This window comes from Poecilia mexicana, unplaced genomic scaffold (assembly GCF_051168715.1).
Source record: "Poecilia mexicana isolate PSO_F unplaced genomic scaffold, ASM5116871v1 scaffold_15, whole genome shotgun sequence".
In the NCBI taxonomy this organism is placed as follows: Eukaryota; Metazoa; Chordata; class Actinopteri; order Cyprinodontiformes; family Poeciliidae; genus Poecilia; species Poecilia mexicana.
Window position 1 is genome coordinate 24877435 of NW_028263384.1, and position 16439 is coordinate 24893873.

A 16439-nucleotide genomic window follows, 5' to 3' on the forward strand; every position below is an offset into this window, starting at 1 on the left:
CTAAATTAGTTGATTATTATTTCAGTCATCGTTTTAGTCCCAATTTAATCCTCGTCCATTATGATTGATGGAAGATTTAGTTTGAACTTCCTCCTTCTCTCCATTAAGATTCCTTTTCAACTCCTCTTGGGCTACGTTCACACTGCAGCCTAAAGTGACCCAATTTAAATTTTTATCAAATCGGATTATTTTTGCCGTGGCCGTTCACACTTCCAAATACATGAGCTCCAGTGTGAACTGGAAACAAGCTTAAACTGTCCTGCATGCGCAGTAGAGGGGGCAATAACATACAGAGAGCGTGCTCAGTGTTTTGCCAACCTCCTTAAAAAAGAAGTGCTCAGTGTTTGCGGAAGTAAACGTGGATGCTAACGGTGTAGCATAGTTTACAATTTTTAAGTTGTCCGATTGAAGCCAACATATTAACAACTTAATCCTCGTTATTGTCCGCCATGGATGTTTTTATTACCGCAAGCGCGTATCAGGGCGCAGAATAATGACGTTTGTCGAGCATCTATGACGTCAGATGAATGCGACGTGGACTCAATGGGGATACGTGTCGGATATCCAAACGGCCTGGGTCACATTAAAAAAAACCCATCCGACCTGTGTTGCTCAGACTTTCAGACTTTCATGAAAATATTAGATTAATTTATTAACAAAAAATAAGGGTAATTGGGTTACTTCAGGCTGCAGTGTAAACGCAGCGTTAGTCATAGGTCAATCTTTACAGATGTTAATCTGCTGTTTCTAGTGTAGCGCTGCTTTGTGCTGCTCACATAAAAATAGTTTCACTACAGTTGTAGCGTGAGGAAAACTGAAGAAGTTCAAAGTGTATAAATACATTTATAGCAACTGATAAACTTTCTATTCTAGAAGCCTGAGGAGAATCCAAACACAATACATTACACAAATCTGCAACTAAACATGCTCCAGTTTGTCCCCAGTTCCAGTTCAGCTGATTTCATCATCTGGTATCATCTGTATGTACGACTGAGCAGGCCTGCAAATCAAGGATTTAGAGGATTTGGGATATGTCAGTGAGTGACAACGTTTCCACATCGCTCATCAAAGTTAAGACAAAAATCAATAACTCCATAATCTACAGAGGCACTCGTACAGAAAGCGAGATTATTTTTCATCTGCCGTGTCATTTCCACGCCGCTCTCGGCTCATGACGAGGGGCTCCGAGCCAAATCAGAGGGAGAAGCTGATGGGCTGGAAAAAATGGCGTGCTTATCTAAGCTGAGAGAGTGGAACAGATGCAGGATGTGGCAGGATGTGTTATCATGAAGCCGAGTGAAAGGATGAGAGGAGGAGAGAGGAATATCTGCTGCCATGTCAGGACCTCTTTGGCTGGCAGAGAAAAATAAAAAATCCAAACAAAACAGTTGTATAATTCTGCTTTAATAAAATATGAAGCATCAGCTTTCATTATTTACAAAAACAAACAGCCTGGGGGGATCTTAGCTGTCGGAACTCAGCTTCGATCTGCTGTCTTCTGATCAACATCGATCAGTTCTCCAAAGATTTTCCAGCAGATTTCTGCTTCCTGTCGCTTCAACACAATTACTGGAGGAGGATTTCTTATTCCTTTAAAAGAAGACTCAAGTCTGCTGACTTCATGTTTGCAGAGGTCGAGTTTCCAGCCGGAAATAAACACCAGGCAAAGTCTTCATCTCTCTTCTTGGGTTCTTTGTTTACCTCTGAGAGCGTCTGCTTGTTGAAGCATCTGATTCAGTCGCTCAAGACGTCTGCGACGTACGGAACGATGGCGAACAAACACGGTAAGGCCACATCACTCACTATTTGCACGAGAACTGATACAGTACAAAGAGTTGCTGCTTGTGAGAAATCTACAAACGTTGAGGGGGGGTGACAACATGTTCACAAAATAAAGCAACTCGTCTTTAAAATGCTATTAAATATTCCCTTTAGATCACATTATTAAAGCCTTCTAAGAAGTAATTCTGTACATGATTCTTCTCCATCACTTAAACTTTTCTAAAATTGTTAAAACTAACAAGAGTTACTGACAGTAAAGTACAAGTAAATCTGAGTTTAAAGGTGCAATATGTAACTTTTATTAAAATATATATGTTTTTTTTTTCCATATATCTATTAAAACTGTCACCATGTTATCACAGTTTGCTATGAGACAGATAATCAGTGAAAACATCTCCACTGCTCCTGATCAAAAACAACCAATCAGAGCCAGGAGGAGGGTCTTGGCGCTGTCAATCAACCTCATGTTCTTGCTTCTAAATGTGCTAAAGGCACAGAAGCAACTTACAGATTCAGGAAAATTGTTTTCCCGTCATGCTCACTAATCTGAGCATTCATGACAGGTTGTGCTAGCTGCAGCATAGCAGATAGCATGGTGGGAGGGAGAGGGGCAGCGCAAAGATGCACCTCCGGACTCTGACTGGTTGTTTCTAGTTATCACTGGGAGCACTGGGAGAAGGCAGAGGAGCTCAATTTGTTCACAGATTATCTGTCACCACGTAGTGATTGTTTCAACAAATATAAATATTTTTTATAAAAGGAACATACCGTATCTTTAAAACAAACCTTTTATCTGCAGATTGTTTATTTTAATATTTTCAACATTATAATTCAGAAGAAAATCACTTCAAGTCTTTGCATCGTAGCAGAATATCGAACCACCGCTGAGTTTGACGTTTTAAGAAACTGAACGAGAGAAGTGTCTTCTTTTTACCCACAGTGCCACTGGAGCGGACCAGGATCAGCGGTCCCAGGGACAACCGCAGGGGTCTCCGCAGGTCCTCTTCCTGTCCCAGAGGACACGGAGCTCCTTGGCCGTGTGCTGTGGAGACGACAGCATGTCCAGGTAGCATTCCTTTTCACACAGCCAGCCGGCGTCCTGCAGACAGACGTCAACTCATTATCCGCAATAGACTCTGGTTATTATGGAGTGTGGATTAGTTACGGACATGTGGAACTCAGAAATGCCTCAAAATGAATTTATCTTTTGTTGACGGAGCATAATCTCAAAATCAAATTGTTATTTTTTGAATCCCACATTAGAAAAGTAATATTTTAAGATTAGAGTCTCATTTCTCTAACCCATTTCTTTACTGTACAAACACAAAATCTTACCAAGTATTTTTCTTGTAGTTTCTAGTGCAAATATCTTGATTATAATAAGCAGTAAACCAATTAATGGCATGAAATCAATTAATCACAATAATTTTGATTAGGAAAACAGTTGTTAAAGAGATGTTCTCTTTTACAATTGTTGAAAAGTCATTTGGAGAAACACTGCAAACATTTGACACCCAGTGCAAAGTAGTTAGTTTGCACTACCTGCCACTTTTGCCTGTTTTCCCGGTCTGAGCTGAATAATTATTTAAAATGCAATTTTAATTAGAGACTTTATTGTTGTTTCTATTTTGTTTAATTTTTGATATTTAAATGTTTTTCAGAAATTAACATTTTTTAATCTTTGAGTGGATAAATGTGTAGTAATAAACCATTATTACATTTTTGTTCAAAATGTGACAATACTATTGTTTATTTCAATAATTTCTGGGAGCAAAAAAAAAAATCATTTTTTTTGTTGTGACAAGCCTAATCTTGACAAAACTAACAAGTAACTTTTCAGCAAGATATAAGCAAATATTTCCTGATTATTAATGGAAAAAGTTCTATTTATTCAAATTAAAGGTGGGATTTTTCTAGATTTTCAATGTGAGATTGAGAGGCTAGTATAACAGATTTATTTATTTTAAGATTTTTTAGTCATGAGTCAATGAAGGAAGCGGTGTGTTGCTAAGCGACATCAAAAATAAATGCCACAAAAATGTACTATAAAACTTGTTTGCACTACACAGCTGTTTTCCAACTTAAAAATATATGTAAACTAATTGCAGCATGCTAGATTAACGGGAAACAAAGCTCTGCCTCCAACTTAGCTGAAATGCATTTGACTGAAATTGAATTTATCAAACTGATAACATCATAAAAGGTTATTAAACATGACTTCTGCTCCAATTTCTTTTTCGAAAGAAGAAGTTACCTGTAATGACTTACAAACAAATGTACGAATAAAGGTCAGTTTTCTTTCATGCAGCTTTAATTTTATGTTACGTGCAAATGCTGCTGCTTTTCTCTGGAGGAAACATTATTTGTATGCATTATTAATTTCCCTTCTTGAGTTTTTCTCTCTTAATGTCAAACTCTGACCTTTGTGAATCCAGTGGTAATAAAGGTGTACAGTGAACATCGGACACAACAATGTAGAGCATCAAAAGCCTGATTAGTTGTTTTGCAGCTCAGAAAATGTGAATCTCATTTGTTTCACCTGATATTTCTGCGGTCCGACGGCTGCCATCCATATCCCCATGCTTACGTCTTCTCCCTGTAACAAAACAACCCCGATGGGTCGCTCATTTTTATAGTAATGATTATCTGTCATGGCCGCTAAGCATGATGGCTTATCAGGGCGATTATAGATAAAAATGCAAGGAAGACTGAATTTCAGCCAAAAACTCAGAAATTTTTAGATTAATCTCAGAAATTTTCTAAAAAAAAAACCAAAACAAAAAAAAAACACATTTCAGGGTTTCAAAAGTATGAAGTTTTCAAATTTTAGAAATTTTTTGAGTTTCAAAAGTCTGAAATTTTTGACTTTTGAAAGTCAGAAGTTTTCAAGAAAATTAATCTCAAAATTTGAGTTTTTTGGCAAAAATTTTTCAAACTTTTGCAAAACTTTTTAGTTTCAAAGGTAGAAAATTTTGGGCTAATCATAAATTTCCATGTTTTTTCTATAAAATGTCTGAGACTAATCTCAAAATTTATAAACTTCTTCTAGCAAATTTTCAACTTTTCAAACAAAAATGTCCCTGTTTTTTTTCTAGAAAATTTCGGAGATGAAATTGCAAAATTTGGGGTTTTTTGCTAAATTGTTTCAGCTTTTGGAAAATTTCTTACTTTCAAAAGTAAAAATATTTTGGCCTTTAAAACTCAGGAATCTCCCTTTTGTTCTGTAAAATTTCTGAGTTCTTTGTAGCAAATTTTTAACTTTACAAGCCTCAAATTTTCCCTGTTTTTTCTAGAAATTTTCTGAGATTAATTTCAAAATTTCTTAGTTTTCTAGCTAATATTTTTGACTTTTCAAACTCATAAATTTCCATGTTTTTTTTGGCAGAAATTTACTCTTTTTTTTCTACCTCCATCTAAAGATATAGCTTTATAACTTTATCTCTACCTGATAGGCCTTCAGCTTCTCTGCGTTGCTGGCGAGCCACTGGACCAGGTCATGAGAAACCACGTAACCCGAGCCGCAGGCGAATGCCGGGTAAGCCGGGCTGGCGTACTCCAGCTCCTGCCACTTCCCGATCCGATCCACAGCCCAGCTCTGCCTGAAACTGGGTCGGGAGGTAATATACAGTCAGAGGCAGAACCGAGGAAAGAAAAAAAAAAGAAGAGACATCATCATCATCATCAAGATCCGACACTGAGCTGTCCTTACTTCCCCCACCAGAAGTTTCTGCGCTTCAGACCCTTGTGGTCAATTTTCATTAACACCGAGTCCACGTCGATGTAACAATCATCATCCGTCTTCAGCAGCAGATTAAAGTCAGCGTTTCCCACGGACCTGTCAGAGAAGAGAATTTGCAACTTTAATTAAAAAAAGCACCCGATTGTTTGCAATATATCAGAGCAGATTTATTCTCAAATACCACCGAGAGAGGGAAGAGGACAAGAAGTCTGCAGATAACCTTAAAAGAGCACCAACTCCTGGTAAAATGCCAGAGAAAATGAGACGATGACACAAAATTTCCAATATAGTTTTGTGCAATAAATCCCACACAACTCGACAAAAAAATGAATAAAATAAAAAATAGGTAGGGAGATATTTTATTACTCCCCTGAGGAAAGTCGTTGCCACGACAGCAGCAGTGAAGCCATTTAAAACAAAACCCACAGAAAACATGTAACATGGGCGCATTAGTAACATAAGCACATTTTCATCAATTATCTATACACTGTACAGTATATAACGATGTATAGAGTCAAATAAATGACTGAATGGAAGATCCAGATATGATTGTTTGTAGGAGAGTTTAATGGCTGCTAGCAGGGATCAGAAGTTAAGAGAAAAAAATAAAAATGTTACATAACCTGCTGCAGATTTAGTACTTCCTGGCAACAATTAGAGTCAATCTGATTAATCTGAAATAAGGCTGTAGCACTGTTACTTCGCAGAGGATCTGCAGGCTTCAGCAAGATGTCTTCCATGCTGAGGAATCAGAAGATGCTTAAACAACCTGTAAGTTTAAGGCTGTTGCAGATTTGTTGATTTAGTTAATCTGTTGGAGATTATTTATCGGACTCCTGTTTTATCGCATCTCAAAAACAGGAATGTGTACACTTTCTAGACTCACTGCAGCTGTCAATTTAAAGCCCGCTACCGCTCAGGGAGTACATTCTGCTATCTGATGACTCACAACGGCGAAGCTTCTCCGACTGACTGATTGCAGCCGTAATTTTAGCACAAAGACGTTTTGAGGCGACGGCACGCTTTCATTTCAGGTTGCTGATTTCCTCCGAGGGCTCAGGCAATTTGGAGACAGAGAATCGAGTCATTAGCACTTGGCATACCATTTATAGAACTGAAGCAACTTGGAAGGCACGTTCCTGTAGGTGTCCACCACGTCTACGAACACCACATCGCCATGCCTGAGGCTCTCCTCCTGCAGAGTAGCGTCCTCCCGCCTCAAACCGGAGGCGTGCTTCTCCATCCTGGCAGCCCGGCCTCGCAGGAGCCCGGACAATCCGTCTTCATCTGACACCCAGGTACCCGCATGGAGGTAATCGGGAGCAAAACCATAGAAGAAGACAAGAGTTTTTAGAAGCAGCAAGGATTTATTCTGCTAGATTTTCAACAAAAGTGCATTCTTGAGAGATAATAGCTAATTACTGGCTGTCAAAACAATGATAAAGCTGCAGCATGTTTCAAAATGGATCATTAGGTCTGTTTTCAGATGCTGAAAGACTAATTTAACTTTTTCCACACAAAATGGCTACGGATTCATTCTCAGACAGAAACAGATGTAAGCACATACGAGTAACAATCAATAATCCAACAACAACAGGTGTCCATTTGGCGCAGGAGCTTTCAGGTATCTCTTAACCTGCCAGAATGAGCGATGTCTTTTGGAGCTTTTAGATTGGGATTATCTTTTTCATAACAGATGGCTCTGGGAGGGATACTGATTGAACACTTTTCATGAAAGCTGCAGCTGAATCAACGCTGTCGCAGGACTAACCGTAGATGGTAAACGTGAATCCTCCAGCCAAACCGGGAAATCCAAGAGCACTTCTGTGAGGCAAGACGCCTTCTGCAATCTGCATTTCCAAAGAGCAAAACAACAGTTTTATTCTCTGAAATATGTAAATATCTCTCCCGGTGCGGCTTTCTTTGAGACGTAAATACTTACAGAGGATATCTTGAGGACGCCGCCGCCATCATTGAGCTCCACGGACGAGGAGTTGACGGTGGTGAGCAGAGCAGAGTCCTGACTCTCCCAAACCAGCGTCCCCTCAAAACCCTAAACAAAAACAAATTAACTCAGGTGCATGATGATGTTCAGGTTTTACAATGATTTAAATAAAACAAATGATTTAACTTTTACACATTTTGTCATATGGTTGCATGTATCTGCTCTGCATCCCCAGAATCAGAACCAAACATGCAGAAGCAGCATTCAGCTTCTTTGCACCACAAATCTGGAACAAACTTCCAGAAAACTGCAAAACAGCCGAAACACTGAGTTACTTTAAATCAAGACTAAAATCCACCTGTTTTTAGTTGCCTTTGAACTGCTACGCTGGGTTACAATCTTGTCTGTTGTTTATTTTTTCAACTGAATTATGACTATTTTAAACCACTAAATCCAAAAATGACACCCATTTTTCTCAATCAGGTCAGGTTTTTATTCAATTTTTTATTCAGTGTGAATCAGTTACTTGAATAACTCTTAAGTTCAAGAAAAAAACACTTAAAAGAAATTTATCAACATGCAGACATGGGCTCGGCGAGAACAGGAAATCTGTCTGTTTAGACAGATATTAAAAAATATATACATTTATTTATAATTCTTAGTTTGTTCATTTTTATTTACCATTTACTTTTTTTCCTTTTCTCTTACATTATTCTATTTTGAACTTTGAATGTTGTAGTCTTTCTCTGGAAACAGATTTATAACAGCTGCTTTATTTATCAGGATACACAAGTCTACTTTTCTTTTCTTCTTAAGTACTGAAATTGGCATTATGTTAATGTGGATATCTGTCCTGTAAAATCTGCTTCCTTGGTTTGTCTGCTGTGTTTCCATCATCTCTGGAAACGCAAAGCTGGTGGAGAAATACCCCAAAATGACATGCAGCTGTAACTCTGAAATATAACTGCAGCAAGACATAGTCCTGCAAAGTATTTATTCAACGGGATGAAGAACCTTTCATATTTTTATTTGCACTACTTTGTGTTGGTCTAGTAGTGCATAAAATATCACAAATTTGTGTTTTTTTTAAAGGTCAAAACCTTTGTTATCTAGTATGATTCAGATTTTTCCAAACAAAACTACATTAAAGGTTAATGTAAAACCTAGATACTCTATTCTTAAGGTTTCACCGCCATGTGAAAAAAAAGTGACATTCTCAATGAGGAATTAGTAAAATAAAATGTTTAAAATGTTACAGCATGCAGAGCAGCACTGCTGCAGACCTGAATTAAAAATAGGAGCGGACTTAAAGTTTTATCACAATATTTAGTGGTAATATTGTGATAATGAAAAGTGACAGTAAGAACTATTTATTACTGTTTTAGATAACTATATGGCTGCTCTTGAAATACATAAAAAGCATGATTTCAAACACTAAAATGCTCACAGTAACTGCATTAAACATTTTTATTTATTTATTGGTATTTATTAATACACATATATTGAAAAAAGAGTGGCATATAATCCTGACAACACGCAAGATCATTTTTGTTCACATTAAATATACAGATATTAGGATTTAAAGTAAAATTTCAATAAAAAAAAAAAAAGGAATGAGCTATCTGTAAAAAAAAACAAAAAAAAACTCCATGTTTTTGACTCAAGCCTGAGGGTTTTCTTCTGCGGTTTGGTTGAAGTGCGGCACCCTGAGTGGAGAAACTGACCTTGGGCAAGATGAACTGCTCCACTGGTTTGTACCACACCCAGTTCACCACGGTCCCCATGCTGATGGAGCTGAAGCGGGCTGTAACCACAGCCTCCTGCAGAGAGAAAAGAAAAAATGGAGTTATTAAAGAATCAAGAGCGATCCACAACAAAACACCAAAGCATCAGTTTTTTAAAAGCGAGGTCAGCCGAGTCCTCCAGCTGCCCCCAAGCTCAGTTTCTACTGAGCTTCACAGATAAAAGCGCTCCATCACCTCCTGGTCCAGCTGCAGAAGCTTCACAGTCACGTTGCCGTGCAGCTCAGGCCGCGTCCCGCTGGAAAACACCCCGAGCCGGGTGATCACCACCGGGTGCAGGACTTTAAAGTCCAGAGCGATGGCCGACAAGTCGGCGGCGACGAGCAGCGAGGGGTCGGCCACCGTCACGATCTCCATCTCCGCATCCTGACCCGACACTGCATCACAGGTGGTCGGGAAAACACACTTAATATTTATTACTAACATGCACACAGTGTTTTTTCCTGTGATAAACACTCAGCACCTTTAAAGGAAAAGAAAAAAAAAACTCTTTAAAGCAACACTACCAGCTCTCTGAGGAGCTGGTTTTCTGGATTGCTCGCTTCAAAGTGAGCTCCTGCTCACCAGCGTGGCTTCTTAATTACAAAAAGAGAAGTTTATTATTCGGGAGATCAATGGAAAGATCAAGGCTGTTAAAGAGAAGCAGGGTTTTCACTTTAGATGCAATCTGCACCAGTTTCACTGCTCCATCCAAAATAAAGGCAATTAGAGGTGAGGAATCACAGGGAGCGAGCAGCGGTTTATCAAACCAAATGTTTTTCTCCCTGACAGAGTGGAATTGAACTGCAGCATCTGAAGATGTAGGTGATGTTTCTGTGCTGATTAAATACAAAAGCTTGGCCTGTGCAAGCTTTTCAAAACAAATGGAGCTCCTGCTTGCAAAGCCCCATTTGTGATTTGTAGATTCGCTGTAACATTAGTAATAAAGCTTAATTATCATTTGCAGTAATTTTATTTAAATTAGATTTGGAAACTAGATACTTCTGGATCTGTTTTTGTTTCGAAGCAATTCAGCTGGAGCATTATTCGTCTCCTGTAGTGTTATTAGCATTAGCCCACTGCGTATTTAGTAACATTAGCTTTGATGGTTTGTTTAGAAAAATGAGCACAAGTCAGTTTGTTCAGATATTTGAAGGCTTTCCAAACTATTACTGCAGTCTGAAAGAAGCAAAAGTGTAGAACCATAGAGATCTGCTTTTTCTTCCTACTACTCTACGATGATAATTAACTATACAGACTTCAATTCTGTATTATAAATTAATTTGAGGGAGCGTGTTGGGATGGTGTTTGTTGAGAATTTGTGCAGTAAAAATCAGCAAAAGTTAATGTTTTTTAAGTGACACGCTGGTTCATGTCATCTGAGCCAACAGAGCTGCAGCAGCAAAAGCAACAAACGCTAAGTTCGCTCAACATCCACCTGGTGTGAGAGGAGAGAGCGTCTGCACAGTCATCCTGAATTAAACGGTGGTGACAGAGGGGAAATGCATGAAGTGTGTGTTACACAATAGGCAGACTTTCACATAGTAATCCTGCTTGTCTATCTCACAGAACTTCAAAGACCAAACCTGCTTTATTTATAGCACACTTTGAATTAAAATGTGATTTGCAAACTTATGTACATCTGTGTAATATGAACAGCATATGTACATGTATAAACCATAAAAAATGGATTATGAAGTATCTGTAAATAAAAAAAAAATGTTAATCCTGAATTTCCCCCTTTGCACAGCAATAAATGCCATTTCTATTCTATTCTTTTTCCAATCTTTTCCAAACCTGGAAAAAATCTTAAACGTCATGTTTTTCCAAACTGCAGAGAATAGCATTTGTTCTGAAAATAATTAGCATTATTAAGCATTTCTCATTGATAAACTGAGGTATGAATGAGAAATGCTATACTTTTTTCTGAAATGAATAGCATTTCTCCATGAAAACTGAAATGCTATTTGGTTTTCATGGTTTCAAAGAAACCATGAAAACTGCTTTACCTCACTATAAAAAAGTTTTCTAAAATTAAGCATTTGAAATGCAGCATTTTGTTCTTTTGCTATATAACTTGAAAGCCTGGTAGGTCAGAGTAATTATTTACCCGAGCTAAATATCAGGAGGAGCTACGTGCAAAGTACAAGCTCATTTCAAAAAAACTAGAGCAAAGTTTTAAGGGGCTAATTAACATTCACCTCATTGTAGTCCCTGAGACAAATGCAGCACAAACAAACACGTTTCAGCAACAAATTAACTTGTGCTTTGACCTGAATCCAGAGTCCAGCGGCTAACTGTCTTTAAAAGCAGCCGCTGTCTCTCTTTTCTCTTCCAATTACACTGAGCACCTCACACTGAAGCAGCCTGCGATTCGGAGGCAAATCACGTCAATGCGCGTGGCCATTAACACGGCGGCGGTGAGCGAGGGAAAATAAAACGCTGCTCTGACCTTAAAGGCTGTCGTCTGAAAAAAAAAAAAGTCCATTCTGATGAGCAGTAATTATGTTTTCGTGCCGAGCAGAAAACACGGAGCTGGACCGACTCTGTGAAGGTGAGAGACGGTAACTATCACTGCAGACGTCCAATCTGACAATTGATTCTGTCCAATTACAGCATAGATAGTGCATCTGAGCACGGCTGGAGGGATAACCTTGATAAAAAAAAATAAAATAAAATAAAACACCACTGATTTACTGTGGCAACATTTTTAAGCATATTTATTTTTAGTGCATCTGATATTTCACATAAATTAACTGCTTTTTATCCAGGTTTATTAAAAAGGTCCTTGCAGATAACCTCTAATTTGATGCAGGTGGCGTCCAAATCCCAAAAATGTGACAAATATATCCATTTGGTATGCATTAGTTGTTAAGTTAAAAAAAGTTTCTAATATGTGAATTTGCTAATTTAGAGGCTTTGAAATGATCCAGAAATAGTAGAAAAAGTACTTTACATAGTGTTTGTTAATATGGTAAACCTTGAGGGTGGACTTGTGTTTTTATTCAGTTAATGAGAGAATATCTGGATCTTTGAATGTGTAAAAAGTCAGCGCTATGAGATGGTATTATGTCCAAAATCATACCTTGTTGACGTTTTTGAGTCTAAAGAATGTAATTCCAACAATTTGAACTCACTCTCCCTTCAATTAATCACATAATAAATTTAAATTATTCTCATAATCTGTATGTTTTATCATTTTTCTCTTTTCTGTCTTTCTACCAAAAAGTAACTAACTGATAATGTTTGTTTAGCACATCAACATACGTGACTTTGTGGGAGGTGGTGTGTGGATAAAGTCTAAAACTTTGCTTTAATTTGTGGCAGCGGAGTTTAATATAGTATCTTTGTTTGTTTCTTTTGCTTAATTAAATCAGTAGAGATTAGATATTAGTAAACAAAGTTTAGTGTGATTAATAATAAATGCTGCTGGTGTCAGAAGTCAGTTCTCGTTGATTCTTTTTAATCTTTAAAGTGTTTATTTCAGATTTACTTCTGAATAAAAGCAACAAAAATATTAAGAAATGCTCTTATTTACTTTTATGTGATGAATTGAGCTCAATAAAAGCTAGAGTTCACTGTTCAGAGAAACTTTGAGGTGATAAATTGTGAGATTATTCAGTTTATGAACCTTGACGTAATTTATTGTAGCTAAATAGCAAAAGGTCAAGCAGAAAATTTTAATTATTCTCATAATCTACGGTATTGATTATAGTAACTAAAAAGCTTTTATCTATAATATTTATTGACTGTTCCAGGTTTTAGAAGGTAATTTATCTATTTTGTAAGTGAAGTGCAGTAGCCTTTTGTGGGCCAGCTGAGCAGCAGTGCACAGCAGAAGGTGGAGGAGGGCCGATGTTTTATTAATCAGCGCCTTGCTTCATTTTATAAGCTCCACTTTTCATATTAGTGAGCCGTTTCTTGTTTCATCTGCAGCAGACTTAGTCAGTCAGTCATTTCTGCAAAAGCCTTGGATGGAGAAAAGAAAGTTGTCCTTGAGCTGTGGGTGAGCATGAATAACGCTTTTTCACCTCTTTTTTTTTCTGAATACTCATTCTTTTCATTCTCCCAACTCCTCTGCCGTTGTTTTGCCTCCGCTGCTTCTGACAGCACGTTACAGGCAGAGGGGCGTACCCCGGCATTGCAGTCCGCAGATCTCGACCTTTTACTCTCACCTGGCTCGCTGAAGTTCAGGAGGGAGCAAGAGTACGGATCCTCCCTGTCCTCGTCCGGGATGGGACAGCCATGTCGACCCACGATGAACTTCACCGCCACTCTGGAAGAACGAGCAGAAACACAGCAGCACGGTTCATTTAAAAATAATAATAATAATTTAGATTTTTTTTGTTGTTTCATGCAACATCATCCAGCTACAAACATCTCAAAAGCCTGTCCATCTCTCTCTCTCTCTCCACCCTCCGTTACTATGGTTACTGGGGGGTTGCTTAAAGGCCATCCACACCTTATCGGTGCCCAGATCGCCGAACGAGAAGAATGAAAAGAGAGAACAACATTGGCCACTGGTCAGGTGGAGATAAAAGGATGGATTCCACAGTCAGGCATCTGTTGCTGGCTGGAGGCTTTATTTCCACTATACGAGTTCAGAGTGAAAGTATTAAAAAAAAAACAGAGAACCTGTGCTGGAAGTGCGGGTGATCTGTAATGTAGCCCAGCCACGTGTCTCTTATCGCTTGCCGGAGGTCATGATGGTGCCTTGCGGACAGAACTCCCACCAAAACGTCAAAGAAAGGCAAGCGCTCATCTGCATTGAAAATGTACAGATATTTACAGGTTCGGTTTGAAGTTTAAGGATTAATACCATTCGTTCATTCATTTCTATTGATCATAATGCATCATCCATAGCCCAAACAGCAACTAAATAAATGCATCAGCCTGAGGATATATTGGGAATTCCTTCATTTTCTGTCAGAGTGAAAGCGACTGCCTCTATCAAAGATCCTGCAGAACGTATTCACTCTTTTGTAAGCTATACTCCTTAGAAAATAAATGAATAACAGAACATATCAGAATTCTCAGCTCAGATCTCAAAAAACGCTATGAAATCTATATTTTTGAGTTTACATTTTTCACAAAATTCAGCTGAACAGTCACTTCTTTTTTGTTACAAGCTGATCTGGCTACTGAGCTTGGTAGAAAAATGTAATAACATTAAATACAAATGACATGATGGCTAACTAAATACAAATAATTTAAAAAAAAGTGATCTGGCAACCTAGCTTTATTAAAACAAATATAACAGGAACTGGATTGTAAAAATGACCAAGAAAGATACATAGAAATAAATAAATGAATTAATAAAAAAAAAAAAACAAGTATCAAGCAGGGTAATAAATGGCAGTAACTTCATATCCAAGCTTAGTTTTATCATTGCTAATTTCTAATTTAATCTTTTTTGCAAAATACAGGTACATATTTAAGACATGCTTTTCTAAAATAATTTAAATTTGTTACATTTTTAATGTGTCATATCCTCAAACTTAAACTTAGCATCTGTTAATAACCTAGGTTTTCATATATGACAGTCACCAAATTTACTAATGCATATCAAGGCACATTTTCATGTCTAAATTCTTTGGAAAAACAATAAATAAATAAATAAATAAATAAATAAATAAATAAATAAATAACCTTTCTTACAATAGTAAAAGCAAATGTATAAGCAAATAGCCAAAACAAAGCAAAAAGTATTAAATAGACAAATTCTAAATATTTATATAAGCAGGCAGAGATAACAGAGATTTATGTTTTTGTTCTGGTAATTAGTTTGTTCAATTACATTAAATAATTTAATCATCATCCGTCCATCCATCAAGAGCAGTTTCATGTATACTCAAGTGTCGAAGAAGGTTCCTCGTGATTCTATAAGTGGTAATCCGTGTAAAGACAGCATAAAAAACCAGATTACACACAATCCAGGGTCTAAAGTGGGTCTTTATCTACAGTCTGGGGATAAAAGGCTGAGATGCTGCGCTCCCTGACTATCCCAGCAACGCCCAGCACTACTGAACTGGAATATTCACATTATTTATCCACAAAACGCACAGAATAACACACATTATTATGCAGTTTAGCCATTAACTACCTGTTCACACACAAACTGAATAACACACCGGGCGGTAAGAGGCAAAGTTAGCCAGCTGCTATCACGTAAAAAAGTTCCGAGGCTTCGCAGAGGTAAAGCCCGGATAGGGAGGCTAAAAATTAAAAGTACCCGAGCGTGTGCTGTTCTCCAGCGGGGTGAAGAAGAAGGAGAAGGAGGGTCGTTGTGCCAACCACAAGTGCACCAGGACGGCGACAGCACAGGGCAGCAGGAAGAGCGCTAGCCTCCGCATGGACGGAGCCCTTCATTCAGCCGCAGCAGGCTTGAGCTGGAGCGGAGTGGAGCCTCTTCCTGAGCCGCACGGCGCTGCGTGGTGTGAGCCGCTCCGTGTGTGCGCTTCATTTCAGCTCCGCAGATCTCCGCCGGGCTCCTGGCACTACCTCTAGTCCTGCCTCCGCTGCTCAGGGAGCCAGACCAATGAGAGGCGGCGAATTCTGCCGTGGTGCATTCTGGGAAGTGAAGTTGGAGCGTATAGCTAGGAAGCTAGTCAAAGAAATAAAATAAAATAAAATAAAATAAAATAAAATAAAATAAAATAAAATAAAATAAAATAAAATAAAATTTAAATTAAAGTAATAAATCTCCAATTTACGTCAGAATACTAAGGACATTGTAGAAAAAAAGCACGTTTCCGCCAAAATTCTTAGATTAATCTCAGAAACTTTCCCCAAAAAACTTGGAAATTTCTCCATTAGAAATTTGGCTAGAATTTTTTTTTTTAGATTAATCTCAGATATTTTCTAGAAAAGAATAGTTTTTTGAAATTAATCTTCTCTATTTAGTAATTTCAGAGATTAATCTTAAAATCTGGAAGGCTAGCCATCTAAAATAAAATAAAATTTTAGAATTGTACCATATAAAAGGTGAACATAATAGACAACCTTGAGCATCTTCTTCATGAAATAATGACACAATCTCATTAAGAAGAGTGTCTTCAGTCAGAGGCTTCTTCAGGATAACATGACTTACACCAGCATTAAGTTTCCCTCTGGGATTAATCAGAATTTAATAATTCAGTTAAAAAATTGTTATTATAATTGTTGTTGTTACTATCACATCTTTTTCTGATAA

At 37.8% G+C, this 16439-nt stretch overlaps 1 protein-coding gene across 1 annotated transcript; it reads right to left on the reverse strand.

The window, feature by feature from the left end:
* Nucleotides 1-1388: 1388 nt before the first annotated feature.
* b3galnt2 (beta-1,3-N-acetylgalactosaminyltransferase 2) lies at nt 1389-15998 on the reverse strand. Its single transcript, XM_088013153.1, has 12 exons — nt 15480-15998; nt 13883-14009; nt 13423-13523; nt 9446-9645; nt 9191-9286; nt 7464-7574; nt 7293-7371; nt 6625-6808; nt 5492-5617; nt 5228-5387; nt 4322-4378; nt 1389-2881 (listed from the first exon to the last, which is right to left on the reverse strand). Exons 1-12 carry the CDS (start codon nt 15598-15600, stop codon nt 2744-2746), a joined length of 1500 nt encoding a protein of 499 aa, XP_087869279.1. The 5' UTR covers nt 15601-15998; the 3' UTR covers nt 1389-2743.
* Between the last annotated feature and the right edge of the window lie 441 nt (nt 15999-16439).